This window comes from Lithobates pipiens, unplaced genomic scaffold (genome assembly GCF_037356315.1).
Source record: "Lithobates pipiens isolate NorthernLeopardFrog02 unplaced genomic scaffold, aLitPip1_a1.2 Scaffold_10, whole genome shotgun sequence".
In the NCBI taxonomy this organism is placed as follows: Eukaryota; Metazoa; Chordata; class Amphibia; order Anura; family Ranidae; genus Lithobates; species Lithobates pipiens.
Genome location: NW_027507686.1, coordinates 190,525,105 through 190,546,486, shown reverse-complemented (window position 1 = coordinate 190,546,486; position 21,382 = coordinate 190,525,105). Strand labels below are relative to the sequence as shown.

Below are 21,382 nucleotides of genomic sequence, written 5' to 3'. Positions count from 1 at the left end.
AGAAGACCCTCCAAGATGGAAGAAGAGAAGACCACCGGAGCTGTCTAATAAATAAAAAATTTGTTTTTTTTATTTACACTTTTTTCACCAGGTGAATGGTTAGGGGTACATCGTACCCCTTACTCATTCACATAGGGTGGGGGGGGCGGTATCTGGGGGCCCCCTTATTAACCACTTCAGCTCCGGACCAATAAATACCTTAAGGACCAGAGGTCTTTTTGCAATTTCGCACTGCGCTGCTTTAACTGGTAATTGCGCGGTCATGCAATATTGCACCCAAACGAAATTTGCGTCCTTTTCTTCCCACAAATAGAGCTTTCTTTTGATGGTATTTGATTGCCTCTGCGATTTTTTTTTTTTTGCGATATAAATGGAAAAAGAGCGAAAATTTCGAAAAAAAAAGATATTTTCTTCTTTTTGTTATAAGAAAAATCGAATAAACTAAATTTTAGTCATACATTGAGGGCAAAATTTATTCAGCCACATGTCTTTAGTAAAAAAAATGTCAATAAGCGTATATTTTTTGGTTTGCGCAAAAGTTATAGCGTCTACAAACTAGAGTACATTTTCTGGAATTTACACAGCTTTTAATTTATGACTGCCGATCTCATTTCTTGAGGTGCTAAAATGGCAGGGCAGTACAAATCCCCCCCAAATGACCCCATTTTGGAAAGTAGACACCCCAAGGAAATTGCTGATGGGTATGTTGAGCCCATTGAATATTTATTTTTTTTGTCCTAAGGGATTGAATAATGACAAAAAAAAAAAAAAATTTTTTTTTACAAAAAGTTGTCACTAAATGATATATTGCTCACACATGCCATGGTTATATGTGGAATTGCACCCCAAAATATATTCCGCTACTTCTCCCGAGTATGGGGATACCACATGTGTGGGACTTTTTGGGAGTCTAGTCGCGCACGGCACCCCGAAAACCAATCACCACCTTCAAGATTTCTAAGGGTGCAAATTTTTGATTTAACTCCTCACTACCTATCACAGTTTCGAAGGCCATAAAATGCCAAAATAGCACAAAACCCCCCAAAATGACCCCATTTTGGAAAGTAGACACCCCAAGCTATTTACTGAGAGGCATGTTGAGTCCATGGAATATTTTATATTTTGCCACAAGTTGCGGGAATATTACAAACTTTTTTTTTTTTGCACCAAGTTGTCACTAAATGATATATTGCTCACACATGCTATGGGCATATGTGAAATGACACCCCAAAATACATTCTGCTGCTTCTCCTGAGTACGGGGATACCACATGTGTGGGACTTTTTGGGAGTCTAGTCGCGCACGGCACCCCGAAAACCAATCACCACCTTCAGGATTTCTAAGGGTGCAAATTTTTGATTTAACTCCTCACTACCTATCACAGTTTCGAAGTCCATAAAATGCCAAAATAGCACAAAACCCCCCCAAATGACCCCATTTTGGAAAGTAGACACCCCAAGCTATTTACTGAGAGGCATGTTGAGTCCATGGAATATTTTATATTTTGCCAAAAGTTGCGGGAATATTACAAACTTTTTTTTTTTTGCACAAAGTTGTCACTAAATGATATATTGCTCACACATGCTATGGGCAGAAGTCAAATTACACCCCAAAATAAATTCTGCTGCTTCTCCCGAGTACGGGGATACCACATGTGGGGGACTTTTTGGGAGCCTAGCCACGTACGGGACCCCGAAAACCAAGCACTGCCTTCCGGATTTGAATATAAAATGCTACCAAAAAACCTGTTAGCGATGGCAGGGATCAGGCCTGACTCTGCGATCGCTGCAGTTATGTGTTTAGTGTTTTGTAAGTGACAGTGATCGATCGATACTGCACTTGGGTGGGCTGGGCAGAGGGGCAAAACGCAGGTGCCAGCAGGTATTTGGGCTGATCCCGCTAACAATGCGTTTTTTTGGAACCCTAAACTGCTGGGGACGCTAGTATAGATCTGATCAGATCAGATATTGATCTGTTCAGATTCTATACCACTACGGGAGGTGTATGCTTTGCGTGTGGGTGTTAGCGGTACTGGCACTAACCTAGCGCTGCCTGGGGCGACGCAGACCCTGACCCTAAAACCTAATTGATATCACCCGCCGGGTGATCAGGGGGTTAAACCTTTATTGGGTAATAAATGGTGGGTGCCCTGATGCTATAAAAAACAAACTAACCAGAGTCACCCGTAACACTTATACGGTAATCAGTGGTGAAAGGGTTAACTAGGAGCAATCAGGGGGTTCAAATTTTTATTAGGTAGTATATGGGGGTCCCTGGCGCTATATAAAAACCTGACGGGGAACCTAAATAACTAACTGGCTAACCAGCGTCACCAGTGACACTTATACTGTGATCGCTGGTGAAAGGGGGTGAAAGGGTTAACTAGCAGCAATCAGGGGGTTAAAACCATTATTGGGTAGTATATCGGGGTACCTAGCGCTATAAAAACCTGGCGGTGAACCTAAAAAAATAACTAGCTACCTAGCGACACTAGCGACACTGATGCAGTGTTCAGAAAAATTATCGCTTAGTGACACTGGCAAAAGGGGGTGAAAGGGTTAACTAGCGGAAATCAGGGGGTTAAAACCATTATTGGGTAGTATATCGGGGTACCTAGCGCTATAAAAACCTGGCGGTGAACCTAAAAAAATAACTAGCTACCTAGCGACTGTAGCGACACTAATGCAGCGATCAGAAAAACGATCGCTTAGTGACACTGGCAAAAGGGGGTGAAAGGGTTAACTAGCGGCAATCAGGGGGTTAAACCCATTATTGGGTAGTATATCGGGGTACCTAGCGATATAAAAACCTGGCGGTGAACCTAAAAAAATAACTAGCTACCTAGCGACACATGCAGCGATCAGAAAAATGATCGCTTAGTGACACTGGCAAAAGGGGGTTAAAGGGTTAACTCTAGGGGCAATCAGGGGGTTAAATCTTTATTGGGGGGTGATAGGGGGCTACCCTGGACCTAACACTAACTGTCCTGACAGTTTTTACTGTCACAACTGACACTGAATGCATTGATCAGTAAAGAAATGATCAATGCAATCAGTGACACTGTGACTGGGGGGGGAGGGGGGGCGATCGGGGGGGGGATCGGGGGGGGTTTGTGTGCCTGTGTGTACCTACATGTCAGTGTAGTGTTGGTGCACACTTACTTTTACTCTTCTCCTCGTAGTCCGGTCAAAAAGACCGCCCCGAGGAGAATGACATCACTTCCTCCTTCCTGTGTAAACAATACACAGGGGAGGAAGCTTCTCATTGGCCAGGAGCGATCCAGAGGGGGTGGCCGAAAACCAACGGCCATCCCCTCATCACGGAGCGCTCCTGGACCGAATCGGACCGCCGTAACCAGCGGGAGGGGGTCCGATCGGACCCCCCACCCGCTGGAAGGCAATCACGTAGATGTACGTGATTCTGCCTGCCTGTGCCATTGTGCTGACGTACATTGGCAATACGGCGGTCCTGAAGTGGTTAAAGGGGCTCCCATATTCCGATAAGCCGCCCGCCCGCAGACCCTGACAACCAACGGCCAGGGTTGTCGGGAAGAGGCCCTTGTCCTCATCAACATGGGGACAAGGTGCTTTGGGAGGGGGTGCTCGCTCGTCTCCACCCCCCTTCCTGACCGGCCAGGCTGCGTGCTCGGATAAGGGTCTGCTATGGACTTTGGGGGGAAATCCACGCCATTTTTTGGCGTAGGGCTTCCCCTTTAAATCCATACCAGTTGACGGGGCCAGCGAGGTGTCAATCTCGGCAATGGAGGCGGCAAAATTCACTTCCTTCACTAGTCCCGGCTACCTGGAGCCACGTTCAAAATTAACGGACTTTACTCTATGTCTGGGCAAGTCCGTTCATTTCAAAAGTCTGGTGGATTCTCGCCATAGTCTGGCGCATTGTCCGCCAGAAAAGTCCGGTCATGTGTGGGCAGGTCCGCTCATTTGGAAAGTCCGGCGAAGGGTTGTCCGATGGATAGTACGCGGCATTATATGAGGTGAGCAGCCTGTGAAACTGGTGGTGGAGAGCACCCATCCTTGTCTGCTCTTCGGGTGAATTGATTTATGGCAGGATTTTCTTCAATCAAACATTTATACAAACTTTAGATTCAAGATTTTTCGTAGTAGTGGATTTAATTATTTATAATTGATGTATTCATGTTATCCTCTTATGGCTACCTAGAGAATTGGAGCTTATAAGTGTCTCCTAGATTGTAAGCTCTAATGAGCAGGGCTCTCTCATCCCCCCCCCCCTGTATTGAATTGTATTGTAATTGTATTGTCTGCCCTCATGTTGTAAAGCGCTGCGTAAACTGTTGGCGCTATATAAATCCTGTATAATAATAATAATAATGTTTCATGATTCATCCACAGCTTGGAATTAAAAAGAAGAAATATATGCCTTATAATCACCAGCACAAGTACTTCTTCCTGAGTGAGTATGCATACAGTACATTACCTGCACACAGCAGTTCTGTGATTATGGCTCAGTCCCTATCAATCCCTATCTAGCATGAAATTCTTTTTTTTCTGTTTTGCAGTTGGTCCCCCGGCTCTGCTCCCCCTGTACTTTCAGTGGTACATTTTCTATTTTGCTGTCCAGAGGAAGAAGTGGGTAGTGAGTACAGTTTTATCTGTGGCTAGAAATCCTTCATGATCGAAATAGTGTGGGATAAAGTAACTGTACATGTTACCAATAGCAACTAATCATAACCTCCTTTTGTGTTTCTCTGGCATATAAAAAAAAATGAGAGGAAGAATCTGATTGGCTGTGATCGGCAATACATGTGGGCTTTCATTATGAGATTTTAAACAGAATGTGACTGAATCATTTCTCCTTCCAGGATTTGGCGTGGATGATTTCATTCTACGTGAGGTTTGCCTATTGTTATTTCCCGCTAATTGGGATTGGCGGCACAGTCAGCATGTTCCTGCTAGTCAGGTAAGTATTTGATATTACAGGATTAGAAAAAACAAATAATGAGAGTTAGTGGTGACTCGGGCTATTGTAATGAATGTGTTGTTGTGGAGCGGAGTTTGACTGTTGTCTGTTAGGCACAAGGAAATATATAATGCCTTCACTGACTATGTCATTGGTTAAAATTTTAACCACTTGAGATCCGCGCTATAGCCAAATGATGGCTACAGCTCGGATCTCCTTTTCCGGGACTACGTCTATTGACGTCGTCCCGTGCACGAGCAGCCTGCGCGCCCCCTGAGGGGTGCGCGCGGCGAGCTGTGATCGGCGAGTCTATGAGACTTGCCTGATCACCGATCCGTGCAAGGGATCGATCCCGACCCCTTATCACGTGATCAGCTGTCAGCCAATGACAGCTGATCATATGATATATAACGGAGCTGGTAATCGGCTATTATTCCTCCTCGCGCTGTCAGCGCGAGGAGAAAAAAAAAAGCCGATCACCGGCGGACGTGGCCAGCCCTGCTAGTGCCCACCTGCCCCCTGCCAGTGCCCACCTGCCCCCTGCCAGTGCCACATTAATAAAAAGAAAGTGCCCCCCGTCAGTGCCACCCAGCAGTGCCCACAGTGCCACCCAGCAGTGCCCACAGTGCCACCCAGCAGTGCCCACAATCTGCCTCAACAAAGGTGCTGCACCCCAGTGCCACATATCCGTGCCCAGCAGTGCCGCCCATCAGTGCCTAGCAGTGCCGCCCAGCAGTGCCACCTATCAGAGCCACCTATCAGTGCCCATCAGTCCCATCTATCAGTGGTACCTATCAGTGCCCATCCGTGCCACCCATCTGTGCCACCCATCCGTGCCACCTTATCTGTGCCCATCTTTGCCCATCAGTGCCGCCTTATCTGTGCCTATTAGTGCCGCCTTAACTATGCCTATCAGTGCCCACCAGTGCAGCCTATCAGTGCCGCCTCATCAGCGCACTTCAATGAAGGAGAAAAATGACCCGTTTGCAAAATTTTATTGTTTGTTTGTTTAGCAAAAAATAAAACTCCGAGCTGTAATTAAATACCACCAAAAGAAAGCTCTATTTGTGGGAAAAAAATGAAAAAAATTTCATTTGGGTACAGTGTTGTATGCCTGCGCAATTGTCATTCAAAGTGCATCAGCGCTGAAAGCTGAAAATTGGTCTGGGACTGAGGGGGGTTTAAGTGCCCAGTAAGCAAGTGGTTAAGCTTCAGAGAAAGAAAACATCAAAGACCCCTTTCACATGGTCAAATAAGGGGCGGTGTGGCACGTCTCTTCCAGAATACTGAAGGTCAGCCCCGGTGTGTGCAGACCACCACGTCTGGGGAGCCTGTACAAAGCGGCAGCATCTCTCTGCTGCTGTCCACAGGTAATCGCATTGAGAGCGATTACCTGCACTTAGAGACTGATGATCACCCTAGAAGCAATGGTTTAAGGCCCCAAAATGGAACCAGTGTGTGGTCAGCAGAGACTCCCATTCAGTAAAAAGGTGCCTCCAAGTAGGCTCTTCGGGAAAGATTGGTATTTATTGACCATAAAAGCAGGTTAAAACACCATCAATGCGTTTCGTGGCTCTTTAGTGGCCACTTCATCAGGAAAAGGTGTACAGTACACTGGATGAAATACATAAAAATAAGTCAAAAACATTCTCAATGTGGATCCAAGGAGGGGAGGATCTATACAATAAAAAAATATACTCACCGGCCACTTTATTAGGTACACCTTGCTAGAACCAGGTTGGCCTGATTTTGCCTTCAGATCTGCCTAATTCTTTGTGGCATAGATTCAACAAGGTGTTGGAAACATTCCTCAGAGATTTTGCTCCATAATGACATGATAGCATCACACAGTTATTGCAGATTTGTCGGCTGCACATTCATGATGCAAATCTCCCATTCCGCCACATCACAAAGGTGTTCTATTGGATGAGATCTGTGACTGTGGAGGCCATTGGAGTACAGGGACCTCATTGTCATGTTCAAGGAACCAATAGTGAGATGATTCGAGTTTTGTGACATGGTGCATTATCCTGCTGGAAGGAGCCATCAGAAGATGGGTACAGTGTAGTCATAAAGGGATGGAGATGGTCAGCAACAATACTCAGGTAGGCCATGGTGTTTAAGTGATGCTCAATTGGTACTAAGGGGCCCAAAGTGTGCCAGGAAACTATCCCCCACACCATTACACCACCAGCCCGAACCATTGATACAAGGCAGGATGGATCCATGCTTTCGTGTTTACGGCAAATTCGGATCACACCATCTGAATGTCGCAGCTACAATCGAGAATCATCAGACCAGGCAACATTTTGCAATCTTCTATTGTCCAATTTTGGTGAACATGTGCAAATTACTTATCTGACAGCAGTGTGACCCGATGTGGTCTTCTGCTTCTGTAGCCCATCTACTTCAAGGTTCAATTTATTGTGCATTCAGAAATGGTATTCTGTATACCTTGGTTGTAACAAGTGCTTATTTGAGTTACTGTTGCCTTTCTATCACCTTGAACCAGTCTGCCCATTCTCCTCTGACCTCTGACATCAACAAGGCATTTTCGTCCACACAACTTCTACTCACTGGACATTTTCTCTTTTTTGAACCATTCTCTGTAAACCCTAGAGATGGTTGTGTGTGAAAATCCCAGTAGATCAGCAGTTTTTGAAATACTGAGACTCAGGGGGGACTGAAAACTGATGGAGCCCCTGGGCAATAGGAGATTATGGGGCCCCCAGGCAATCAGAGATTATGGAGCCACACAGTATACACACACAGAGTATACAATCACACAATATACATGTATACACAGACATGTCTCTATTGGCTGAGAAGGTACTGGAGAGGTGGGGCAGCTATAATCTCAGGATTTTTATACCAAAAGGATGTCGATAAGGGACATTTCAGAGACAGATGTAAAAAAACACAGATTTTCACATACTGTCCCTGGTTTTACTGAGGCTGGCAACCCTGATGGGGCCCCCTAGTGGCCTGGGGCCCTCGGGCACTGCCCGAGTGTCCAAATGGTTAGTCCGCCCCTGCTCAGACCAGTCGGTCTGTCACCAACAACAAAGTCACTTAGATCCCCTTTTTTCCCCATTCTGATGTTCGGTTTGAACTTCGGCAAATTGTCTTCACCACGTCTAGATGCCTAAATGCATTGAGTCATTTGATTGGCTGATTAACAATTTGTGTTACCAAGTAATTGAACAGATATACCTAATAAAGTGGCCAGTAAGTGTGTATGAGTGATAGTAGGTAAAACATACGAAAAACAAAGTTAAAAAAAGTGATAGATATATGTACATAAAAGTATGCATAAAGTTTGAGTTTGAACTGTAAAATGTAGCGGTGGAGATTATATGGGTATAATCTAATATCAAGCACCCCAGTAAATATTGCCCTAAACGCAAGCATCCCACAAATGAAACATTCCTATGGTGTACTGTTCCCAATTTTATTAAAATTTGAACTCTATGGAAAAAGGTCTGTTTAACTCTTAGGTGATCTAATCAGAAAGGTAGAAGAACACAAAGGAGCAGAGTATTCCATACCTTATGAAGTGGGTTTTGCCAGCAGGGATTTCAGTAAGAGGGTCCTAAGATTTTTGCCCAGTACCCCAATTTATATAAATACACACCTGCCACTAACATTGGTGGTCAATGTAGAAGCAACCACTTATATTGGTGGTCACTGCTCACAGAAGTCCTAGCAACTCTATCCAAAACAAAACATTCTCACTATAGAGCCCTATTCAGCACCTAGAGGCGATTCAGTTCGCATTGTGCGCTATACAAGTATTTCATTCATTCATTCATTCATTCAGTTTTACTATTAATTAGATTGATATAGACTTTCTATATTTTATTTCCTTTTTAATACATGATAAATTAAAAGAGAAGTAGGGCTAAAGCTCTTCTGACCCTACTTCTCCTGTGGCTCACAGGAGTGTACTTAGTTTTGCAGTCCTGTGACCTGATTTCAGCTGACAGCGGGCTAAAGTCCACTGTTGGCTGACATCATTCAGTCTGTCCAGGCTCTGGATCAATCCCGACTTTAATGTTGAGATCCACCCAGACTGGAACCTGGCTCAGGCTCTCAGCGAGCCGATGGGAGACTGAGCCAGCAGCTCCCGCCCCTTCACAGCCCGACCCTCCAGTGAATGCAGGAGGATCAGAACAGAGACCCGGTAAGGGACAGTCACCTCTGTCTGCTCAGTCAAAACTGAGAACTGAGTGATCACTCTTGGTCTTAGAGCCGGCGGGGGAACAGATGCAGCATTTGATCAATGTTGCATCCACCTAGGTGAGTATAATTGTTTTTTTTTCAAATCCCAAACTTCTTTTTTAGGCTACAAATCCTCCTTTTAATATATTAAGTAAAAGAATGATACAATTGCAAAGGCAATGGTCATATGATTCTAATGTATTTTATTATATTCTAGGTTCATAGAGAGTAACTGGTTTGTCTGGGTGACACAGATGAACCACATTCCAATGCACATAGACTACGATCAGAATAAGGAATGGCTTTCTGGACAGGTAACCATCATTATCTATGTTTCTTTCTATCCATAGATGATATTTTGACATCACACTGATCTTTTATGACCACATTATAAAATGAACTGTGAAAGACTACTGCAGTGTTAACTAACCTCATCCTCTGTACTTGAACACTCATTTTGATATTTTTAACCAATGAAACAAAATATCAGTGAATGTGATCAGAGCTTTTTCCTGTTGAGATTAATGTGATCTTCAAGCAGCTGTATTTATTATTATTAAAGTGGTAGTATTAATGGTAGTGGTAGTAAACCGATTGATGGCACTTTTCATTTTTTTTTAAACCTGCAAGGCAGTTATAATATGCTAGTATGCATTACATGCTAGCACATTATGCAAAACTTACCTTAAAAAGAAGCCCTCCAGCAGCGCGCTGTCACCATTGACAGGGCTTCCATCTTCACCTGGTCTTCCTTTCCGGGTTGGCGGTCCACAGTCCTTTGATTGGACGATCCGCGATGACATCACGGCACAGGGCTCTGAAGGTACGACACAGTGTACCGTTCCTGCAGAGTACATTTGCCTGTGACATCACTGGTGGTTTCACAAGTAAATATTTCCTAAATGGTGCACATTTTGGAGAAGTAAATATTTCCTAAATGGTGCACATTTTGGAGATATTTAATGTACCTATAGGTAAGCCTTACTATAGGCTTACCTACAGTGTCTTGAAATTTTTCACATTTTCTCATGTTGCAACCAAAAACATAAATGTATTTTATTGGGATTTTATGTGATAGACCAACACAAAGTAGCGCATTATTGTGAAGTGGAAGGAAAATGATAAATGGTTTTCAAACTTTTTTTTACAAATAAATATCTGAAAGTTTGGTGTGAATTTGTATTCAGCCCCCCTGAGTCAATACTTTGTAGATCCACCTTTCACTGCAATTACAGCTGCAAGTCTTTTTGAGCATGTCTCTACCAGCTTTGCACATCTGGAGAGTGAACTTTTTGCCCATTTCTTTTTTGCAAAATAGCTCAAGCTCTGTCAGATTGGATGGAGTGTCTGTGAACAGCAATTTTCAAGTCTTGCCACAGATTCTCAATTGGCTTTAGATCTCGAAAATTGACTGGGCAATTCTAACACATGAATGTGCTTTGATCTAAACCATTCAGTTGTAGCTCTGGCTGTATGTTTAGGGTCATCGTCCTGCTGGAAGGTGAACCTCCTCCCCAGTCTTAAGTCTTTAGCAGACTCTAACATGTTTTCTTCTAAGATTGCCCTGTATTTGGCTCCATCCATCTTCCAATCAACTCTGACTAGCTTCCCTGGCCCTGCTGAAGAAAAGCATCCCCTCAACATGATGCTGCCACCACCATGTTTCACGGTGGGGATGGTGTGTTCAGCGTGATGTGCAGTGTTAGTTTTCCACCACACATAGGGTTTTGCTTTTATGCCAAAAAGTTAAGTTTTGGTCTCATCTGACCAAAGCATCTTCTTACACGTTTACTGTGTCCCCCACATGGCTTCTGTCAAACTGCAAACTGGTCTTCTTGGTCATCAATAAAGGCCAGATTTGTGGAGAGCACGACTAATAGTTGTCCTGTGGACAGATTCTCCTACCTGAGCCGTGGATCTTTGCAGCACTTCCATAGTTACCATGGGCCTCTGATTAATGCTCTCCTTGGCTGGCCTGTCAGTTTAGGTGGACGGCCATGTCTTGGTAGGTTTGCAGTTGTGCTTTTTTGTTAGAAAAAAATGTTGAAAACCATTTATCAATTTCCTTCCACTTCACAATTTTGTGCCACTTTGTGTTGGTCTATCACATAAAATCCCAATAAAATACATTTACGTTTTGGTTGTAATATGACAAAATGTGGAAAATTTAATGGGGTATGAATACTTTTTCAAGGCGCTGTATAAATAAAAATCGTCCATGAGAGTTTACCCCAACTTTAAAGCAGAACTTTACTGAAAATAGATAAGTTCCGCTAATTCTCCTCTCTCTCTTCTCATTAATATAAAAATTCTTTTTTTTTCTGAGAGTGGGTACATATTTCTGGCAGGTTCCCGCTCCCACTCTGCTCGTCTAGGTGAGCAGAGCGGAAGTTGGCCCCTTAGCTCACCCGACTGCAACTTGCTGGGACACGTCGCAGGTTCCAAGAGACTCCAGGACCATTCAGAAAGCTCAGCATGCACAGTGGGGAGCCGACTGTGAGCCAGCAGGAAGTCACAACCAGCTTCCCACACTTAAGATGGTGGTGCCGGGGACTCAAAGGCCACAAAGGACCGGCTTGGGCAATGACCACACTGGATCCCTGGGCTAGTACTTGCTGACTTAATTTTTCTACCAATGACTGGAGCTCCTCTTTCATTGACTCAGAGTTGCAGACAACAATGACTATAATTGAATAATCTACAAACCCTGAAATGTTTATTGGTTACCTTCCACAGAACTGCACTTTACTGTTTTTCTTCTCTCTCAACCAGCTGCAAGCCACTTGTAATGTGGACCAGTCTCTGTTCAACGATTGGTTCAGCGGACATCTCAATTTTCAAATTGAACATCAGTAAGTATGCTGGAGCTTAAGCTGCTTTCATTTCCTCCAATAATACTGTTAACGATGACCGCTTTCTATTTTCAGTTTATTTCCCACAATGCCAAGACACAATTACTGGAAGGTCGCTCCTCTTGTTCGCTCGCTTTGCAAGAAGTACGGCATTGACTACCAGTCCAAACCACTGTTTACTGCATTTGCTGATATCGTTCAGTAAGTTACATTACTTACAGGTCTTTCTATTAGAATACTACTCTGTGGTACTTGGCTGTTGCCTCTGGTCCAACTGATGGAAACTGCTTACCCGTTGGCAAGTGACCGTGCTTTTGTCAGCTGAGACTATTTTGCCTCACAGCAAGAAATTGCTGACAGATGCACCATTTTGTGGTCGGAATGTCCGACCGTGTGTACAAGGGCTTAGAGTAGATAAAATAGTACAAAAATGTAGAACTTTGTGTAATATAAAAATATGATCAAAGCATTTTGGTCATACTTCTCTTGTGGGTCACAGGTGTGCACTTACTGTTGCTCTCCTGTGATCTTGTGACCCAAAGGCCCCTTTCACATGGCGCCTCCGTGAAGCGGGATTCTCCGCTGAGCAGGCGGATGACAGGTCCGTGTTCGCTATGCACAACTGACACAGCCCGCTCCAGTGTATAGGACAATTGGATGGAAACGGACCACCTGTCCATTTCTATCTGATCCGCCAGACACATGGGGAATAGGATCGGATTGGATGGTGGTGGTTGTCAGTGGACATGCATCCGCTGATATCCACCTAAAAAACTGGAAGGTGGACCTGATCGGATCGCCCATGTGAAGGGGACGAAATGGGCCGACATGGGCTATAGCCCACCATCAGTGGAATTATTCTCTGCGCACATCTGCTAGTAAACACCTGAACTCTGTTAAGTTTTTGCTGCTTACACTGTGTTCCCACATCAATAAGAAAAAATGCTGTGAAATACCTTTGTGTCTCAACGTTATTACGGTACCCCTACTTGGCTATTGTGAGTGCTTCAATAATAAGTAAATAACATTGCTATAAATCAACAAAACTGCTCAAAACAACCAATTGGTTATTTGACCTGTTATTGGAGCACCCACAATAGCCACGCAGGGATAATAAGCGTTGAGATACAGAGGTTTTGAGCAGCATTTTTATTTTTAGTATAGCCCACCATCAGCTCATGTCCTAGAGCCAACTTCATGCTCTGAAAGGATCCTGACAATTTTGTTGGAATCCACCCAGCTGCCTGATTGACAATTGCTTGTGTCTCTCAGTATGAAGCTGAGTGGCGGGGCCAGCTGCGCCCATCCCCTATCCAGCTTGGCACTCCAGTGATCGCTGAAGGAGCAGAGTGGAGAGCAGTGGCTTACAGTCTCAGCACACCAATAACTGAGCAATCAGCGATCATGTGAATAATCAGTTTTCAGACTTACAGCCGACGTAGGACAGCTGCTGCATTACAGAGGTGAGTATATGCGTTTGCGCTTTTTATATACCCCAAACTGCTCCTTTAAAGAGGAAGTAAACACTGCCTCTTTTTTTTTGTCGCCTGCAAAGTAAAGCCATAATGTGCTAGTATGCATCACATACTAGCACATTATGTGAAACTTACCTGCAAACGAAGCCTTCGTCGTCCTAGCTGGAGGCTGCATCCATCGTCACCTGTCTTCCTTCTGGGTCCACAGACTCCGCCTATGCGACTGGCTGGAGCCACGTGATGTCACTCCCACGCATGCATGCGGGAGCTGCCGGTCAGGGCACAGGGCTCTGAAGAAACGGCATGGGCAGCCGATCCTTCAGAACGCATGTGCCGTTTACGTAATTGGCGCAGTATACACTAATTATCTCCTAAACGGTGCAGGTTTAGGAGATAGTTACGATACCTATAGGTAAGCCTCATTATAGGCTTACCTATAGGTACAAACATTAGAGGGAAGTTTGCTTCCTCTTTAACAATATTGGTATATAAAAGTGTTTATTATGTTTAGTAAAACAGAAGATAGTTGAGATGATGTAGCAATTGTATTTAGAAAGATACTCCCATGAACAGCTGATTTCCTGCCTGGTTAAGGAAATGAACACAATTTCTGGCCAGCCTTAATGTAGCCTAAAATGGTTAAAAGAGAAGCATAAGTAAAAAAAAAAAAAAAAAAAAAAGATTCACACTCACCTAGATGCTGCAGTTGTCAGCTGTCCCCCACTGGCTCTATACCGAAAACCTGATAGATCAAAGACCACTGATCGCTCAGTTCTCAGGTCCGCTCTGAGCACAGAGCCGTGACTGTGCTCTGCCCCTCCAGTGCTCACTGGAGTGCCAGGCTGTGGAGAAGGTGGGAACAGCTGGCTCAGTGGTGCACTTAGAGGCCAAGCCAGCTGCCAGTAAGGCATCTGGGTGGATCCTGACATTATTGTTGGGATCCGTGCAGAGCCTGGACCGATTCTGTGACGTCAGACAAAAGCAGGCTTTTTGTTACAAAAAATAATGCAGATTTGTTTACTGGTTTTCTGAATATGTATGACCTATTTTGCTTTGTGTGTTCTGAAGTTCTCTGAAGGAGTCTGGGGAGTTGTGGCTGGATGCATACCTGCACAAGTAATGAGTGACCTGTCTCCTGAATCAATGAAGCCCAGGGAACTACTGCTGCAAAGAACACTGTCACAACATTCCTCTAGTGTCCACACTGCTACGTAATCAATCTGAAGCCCTGCAGTGCTGTAATGTTAGCACATCAGTCATGACCGATGAACGCATTATAGCCTGGAAAGGCTAGATCTAAATTTGTATGCCGTGTATCTTTCCTTCTGAGCAAAATCAAGGTGCAACCCTCAACACTCAATGGGCATTACTTTGAAATGCAACTAATTTAGTGAAAAGCCAAATGAAGTTAAAGCCAATAAAAAGGGCTGTGAATGTTCTGCCATAACAGTCTAGGCTGCCTGTACCAAGAAGGAAAACATATGATAGTAGGAATATGTTATATTATTATTTGGGAGGAGAAACATACAAATATGTATACATTTATTTAAGAAGCATAGTTGATGTCAGGGATTAATGGGACGGACTGCATCATTTTACTCCCAAGATATCCAATGTGTACAGTTCTATAATTAGGTGTGGATCATAATCTGTATTCCAGAAGGCCCTCCTATATGCCGGACTTGATATCTTATACGGAATTTTCTTCAGCTTTGCTTTGATTTTATTCCTGAGAGGTGATACTGTCCACATAACGTTAGGAAGTTTACTAAGATAAATGATGTGCTGTGCAGTACTTTGTATGCTTGTGACATTTATAGGCTGACAATGTGTAATGTACTACTTGTCCCTGACCAATACATATCAAACACTGGTAATGTCGCCTTAAAGCGGTATTAAACCAAAAATATAATATATTGCAGCTTACCAATCATAAGATGTGGTGGCTCATTTGTTTTCTTTTTTTATGCCTTTTTCCCTTTATTTTTCACTGGGTGATCTGGCCCTTAACACACCTCCTGTATTAAGCCGCGTACACACGGTCGGAGAATCCGTCGGAATGTGTCCTATCGGACCGTGTCGTCAGATAATCCGACTGTGTGTGGTATGCATCGGACTGATTCCGTCCGAATCTCCGTCCCACCCAATTTTCCAACATGTTGGAAATATTTCCCGACCAACTGGGGCGGTCGGACGTAATCCGATCATGTGTAGAGAATTCCGATCGGACCAAGTGCCACGCATGCTCAGATCAAATTCCTACATCAAAGCTATTGGCTACTAGCCTGAATATAGTCCCATCGTAACGAAATTACGTCATCACGTTCTAAAAGATCGGATTTTTCCACAACTTAGTCCGACCGTGTGTATGCAACAGTTTCGGACACAATCCGTCAGACTAAATCTGACGGACAAAATCTGACGGATTTGGTTGGCAGAATGTCCGACCGTGTGTACAGGGGCTTACACTCTAGTAATACACACTCTGCATGAAGGAGTAGAGACCTTTGACTCAGCAGCATTGTTAGTGAGGGGAGTGTTAGATGCACTAGCAGATTTAGATACACCAACAAATTGAAGCCAAAACTCCAGCTAATACTTTATAAGCAGTTACAACCAACCTTTTGTTTTTCCTTTTGGCATAAATAAATAAAAGCCGACCATTGTAATCACCCCTGTCAGTGTTAAATGGTTTGTCTCTACTATTTGCTATATCCGCAGGACAGCTTGTTCTTTTGAAAAACAACAGGCTGGAGCACCAGGTTAAAAGAAAGCCTAAAAAAAGAAAACGAATGCAGCCATCACATCTAAGAATTGGTAAACATGACAACATTGTATAAACAAAAAGAAAATGGTATGGGGCAATATAATAAAATGTTTTCTTTTGAGTTTAATACTGCTTTAAAGGTTCAGGGCACCAACAACTGTCATTTCTGTTTTTGGCAGATGCAAGTGTTTTTAATTACAACCACTTTATCTGTGTAGGAATTCCAATGGCAAGATCAGATTTTGTTTCATTTCCCAGGTCCATCCACCTGCAATGGACCTAACAGTGGGAACTCCTGATTTTTTTCATAGGTTTTACTAGAACTATTACTAAGAGCGACGCAGGTGAGACCAGTGCAGAGCTCAGAACTATGGCAGGTTCATTTCATGTCAGTCCCACAACTAAAAGGAAAAAAGTGTGTAATGTAATTTGTATGTATGTAACTTGTTCTGGGTGAAATGCATCAGGGGAGGCGCTCAGGTCCCGTTTTGCAGCGTACAAAAAAACGATTGCAACTAAGTGTGCAGTTGTCATTTCCTATGATTCAACTTACCAGTATCTACCACAAATTTTAAGATTGGTTTAGGGTGTAGACATCTATTAAAGGAAACCTGTAGTGGGAGAGCATGCCATCTGACATTGCTGACCCATCCACCTGAAAATGCTAGTTGCCTGGCTGCCACGCTGATCCAGTGGTGTCAATACGTTTTCAAGCACTGACCTAGAAAAAGTTTACAGATCAGAAATACTAAATTCACTTTGATTTTCTAATCTGCATGCTTGTTCTAGGTTAGTAGTTGATAAAGTATTTTAACTAGATGAAAAACAAAAAATCCTGTGCACTGCCACCACACTTCAATCAACCTAATTAGAAGCTTATTTTAACTAGAGCTAGCCAGACAACCATTTTTTTTTTTTAAAAGGTCAGCAGTCGCAGCCTTGTATCGCTCACTCAGTGTGGACATTTTTTGAAGTGTTGTAGTCACAGAGCTGTCCAGTATTTTGAAACAATTCTGACACCTGGTGGACACTGCTTGTATTGCATAGGAGCATACTGACAGGCAGCCTTATGTGATAAGCTCCTTCAGGTAGACATTTTTCCTAGAAAAATGGAAATATTGAATGAACATATAGCAGTGTTTTGGGCAATTGTATCACACTGCTACAATGGACTTAAAGGAGAAGTACAGCCAAAGCTTGTTTGGCTGTACTTATCCTGTGGATTACAGGAGTGCAGCTCGTTCTGCACTCCTGTGGCCCGCTTTCAGCAAATAGCGGGCTAAAGTCCGCTGGCGTCACAGAGCCAGTCCATGCTCGGGAAAGATCCAGACCATATGGTTGGGATCCACCCACATGCCACCCAGCTCAACCTTTCAGTGAACCGCTGAGAGCCTGAGCTGGCCGCTCCCACAGCTCAGCGTTCCAGTGAGCAGAGAGCCGATGACTGACAGTCTGCAGCTCTCTGCTTACGGAGTTGTGAGAACTAAGTGATCGGCTGTGTTTGATCGCTCAGTTCTCAGTTTTAGAGCCAGTGGGGGACAGATGCAGCATCCAGCTAGGCAAGTATGATTCTACAAAAAAAACAAAAAACGTTACTTCTCTTTTAATATTACATTGTGTCTTATCATTACACTGTTGATCGTAGAACCAAATCAATCTACAACATGTTATATTGCCTTTTAGGAGTAATGGTCACAAGTTTAAATTTTGTTTCAGTGCAGCAGTGTTATTGCAAAGCAGGTTATTCTGAAGAGTATTTTCTAGTTTTTGCTGTTAGCTTGATACTTTGCAATTCCCTCCGCAATTACGCACTCCAACAAATGCCTACATACTGGATGTGGTACACATGCCCATTAGCTTTCTGGACTATAGAGGCAACAGATCTTTTTTGTAGTTTTGTACCAGCAAGGCCTTTTATTATGACGACAGTAATAGACTAATTACACTAATTTACCTGTATTGATTGTAAATGGGTTTCATGGTTTGATTTTGTTGCAACAACTAATAAATTGATTTCATAAGCCTGCGTGTGGTCTCAGCAGATGTAGTAAAATAAGAAATCTTAATCATACAGTACAGAACGTGTATTCTTAAGCCATTGGTAATATGCAGTACCTTCAGGTGATTGGACACTGGCAACAAAAACTTGCTAGGGCTGCCCCTGTGCCCATTTCATAAGACTCCATTATCTTAAAATGACTGTAACGGGTATTTTTTTTTTTTTATAATAAACATGTTATACTTACCTGCTTTGTGCAATTAATGGTTTTCTACAGAACAACCCAGATCCTCCTCCTCTGGGTTCCTCACTGGCGCTCTTGGCGTCTCCTCTTCTCGGTGTGCCACCATAGGAAGCTGCTTGATTCCAAATACACAGAAAGCACGTCTCGCCCCCCCACCCCTGTTCCCTCTTTACAGGATTTGATTGACAGCAGCTGGCGTCAATAGCTCCTGCTGATATTAATCTGCCCTGTGAGGAGGGAGAGAGACGCTGCTCTAGTGCATAGCGCTGGATCAATATGGGCTTAGGTAAGTCTAAGGGGGGGCTGCACACAGATGTTTTTTTTACCTTAATGCAGACGATTCAGGTAATTGGACACTGGCAAGCTTCTAAAGGACACGCCCCCTGTGGCACCTCCCCTATAACCCCACCCCATGTTTTTTGCTAGCATCTCTAGATGATGACCCCCTTCAGCTTCACTGGTTTATTATTTTATCTTTCGATTCTTCAGTCAACCATCACTGTCTTCTAATGGCAAGATATTCTTTATCCTGCACAAGCCTTTAGGCAGAATTCCTATTTTCCCTTTTCAGAGCCCATTACATCAGGGCCATTGGTGTCTCTGTTCACATGTTTACAAAGTTCTACCAGCAGGATGTTCAGGCCATGACTGATGCAAGCTTCATCTGCAAGGTACTTCAACTTTTTGTGTTTGGGTTCCAATCACCTGAAGGCAGCTGCCATATAACCCAAGGATAAAAAAACAAGTCCTGTACTCCGAGATAAGGAATTTACCAGTAAGTCAAAATTCCTATTATTTTGTACTTACCATAAAATGTATTTTTTTTAATCCATTATGGAACACAGGAATTCAGATACAGACAGGTAATACTGCTGCCTACAAAAGGTTTGGACACTGGAAAACAGAAAAACTGCAGTCATCGTATAACCCATCCTCTACCCAGCACACCTCAGTTTCGTGTCTCTTTTTGGACTCCCAAGAACGGTCTAATTGAAAATACAGATATTTTATTTTCTTTCTAGTCCATTGAGGGACACAGGAATTTAGATACAGTTGGTACATCCAAAAGCAGTCCAACTAAGAAGTGGGAAACAACCACTGCCAAACCCACATAAGAGACTAGGGTGTATCTGTAACTTGGGAGCACCAGAAGGACCAATGCCCAAATCCAAACTAGATGAAGAAAAGCCCCCTGAAAGCCAGGGGAAACTTCAAATGATCAACCGATCCAAGTAAGGGGCTGGTCCCGGCTCCTTACCATGTACAACTGATCACATGATGTGCCCCCCAGTGCTCTCCTCCACCACCACGCTCTCCTGCCCCCCCCCCCCCCCGAGTGCTCTCCTTCACCGCCACACTCTCCTGCCCCCTCCCAGTGCTCTCCTCCACCACCACACTCTCCTGCCCCCCGTGCTCTCCTCCACCACCACCCTATCCTGCCCCTCCCCCCGTGCTCTCCACCACCACCCTCTCTTTCCCTCCCCACCACACTCTCCTGTCCCCCCAGTGCTCTTCTCCACCACAGCTCTCTCCTCCCGTTTTTGCTGCCCCCCCCCCTGCTCCAGCTCTCCCCATCCTTCTCTAGCCACCATCCCAGTGCTCTCCCCCCCCCCCCCCCCCCCGTTCTCAGGGAGCACCACTGGGATGGGGGTCATGGGAAAAGTCAGACTTGTGTGGACTGTGGACAGGAGACTATAGGATAAAACCAGAGCCACCAAGCTGGAGCCGACTGAGCCCTGCACAGTGCACCTTAGAGGAGGTCAGTGACAACACCGCCAGGCCAGTGGGGGGGGGGTCACTGATGTAAGGGGGAGTGAATACGATAATGTAAGGGAGCACTGATATAAAGGGTTTCCTCCTTATATTAGTAACTCACCCCCCTTACCTTAGTGTATTCTTTCTGCAGAAGGTGGCCCCCCCCCACATTCTGAGTGTGTGTGTGTGTGTGTGTATATATATATATATGTTTTAAAATTTTATAACAAAATATAAAAAAAAAAAAAATTTTTTTAATTCTGACTTTTTCAAATTTTTTAAACAAAAAATAAAAACTGCAGAGGTGATCAAATACCACCATAATAAAGCTTTATTTGTGGGGAAAAAAATAATAAAAATTTCATTTGGGTACAGTGTTGTATGACTGCACAATTGTCATTCAAAATGCGTCAGCGCTGAAAGCTGAAAATTGGTCTGGACAGGAGGGGGGTTTAAGTGCCCAGTAAACAAGTGTTTAAGAAGTGGAAGGTATTTGGTACAACACCACAGACCCTCCCTGGATCAGGACATCGCTCCAAACTGGATGAAAGAGCCAGGAGGAAACTGGTCAGAGTGGCTACGAAGAGGCCTACAGAAACTCTAAAGCAGTTGCAGGAATTTATGACAAAGAGTGGTCATTGTGTGCATATGACAATATCACAAATTCTGCACAAATGTGGATTGTAAGGGAGGGTTGCAAGAAAAAATTGTTCAAGCACCTTTTTGCTTGTTGCATACGCACAGGGTAGACCATTAAAAAATGCAACGTATGGGAACTCGCAAAAAAGGGCATGCATTTGGACACACCTCCTGGTCTGCCCCAAGATTGTACAGAATTCTAAATGGTGTCTTGACTAAAAAAAAAAGTTGGAAAACACTGACATAGGCAAAAAGTCTTAAGCGCATGTTGAGGGCACCACGGGGGGGGGGGGGGGGGGGGTCTCTACCTCATTTGACAAAGCTGAAGATGACTGCAGTGATGTAGACCCTATATAACAATAGGGGTCCCAAGATTACAGACATGGGTTCCTTTTGAGGCTAATGAATAAATGCCCCCAGAAGTCAGTCTTGTCTAGTGAAGACTTGTGTTAGCACAGCGGTATTGCAACTTAGCCCAAATGTGATACAAAC

The 21,382-nt window shown here is 43.9% G+C and overlaps 1 protein-coding gene across 1 annotated transcript in view; it reads left to right on the top strand.

Annotated features, from left to right (window-relative positions):
- FADS1 (fatty acid desaturase 1) overlaps positions 1–18,274 on the top strand; it is a 54,240-nt gene extending 35,966 nt beyond the window's left edge. The window contains exons 6-12 of the mRNA XM_077460770.1: positions 4,371–4,431; positions 4,538–4,614; positions 4,841–4,938; positions 9,377–9,473; positions 11,932–12,011; positions 12,087–12,212; positions 14,555–18,274. Coding sequence (XP_077316896.1) covers positions 4,371–4,431; positions 4,538–4,614; positions 4,841–4,938; positions 9,377–9,473; positions 11,932–12,011; positions 12,087–12,212; positions 14,555–14,606 — 591 coding nt within the window. The 3' untranslated portion in view covers positions 14,607–18,274. The remainder of the gene's footprint in view (positions 1–4,370; positions 4,432–4,537; positions 4,615–4,840; positions 4,939–9,376; positions 9,474–11,931; positions 12,012–12,086; positions 12,213–14,554) is intronic.
- The last annotated feature ends 3,108 nt before the right edge of the window (positions 18,275–21,382 follow it).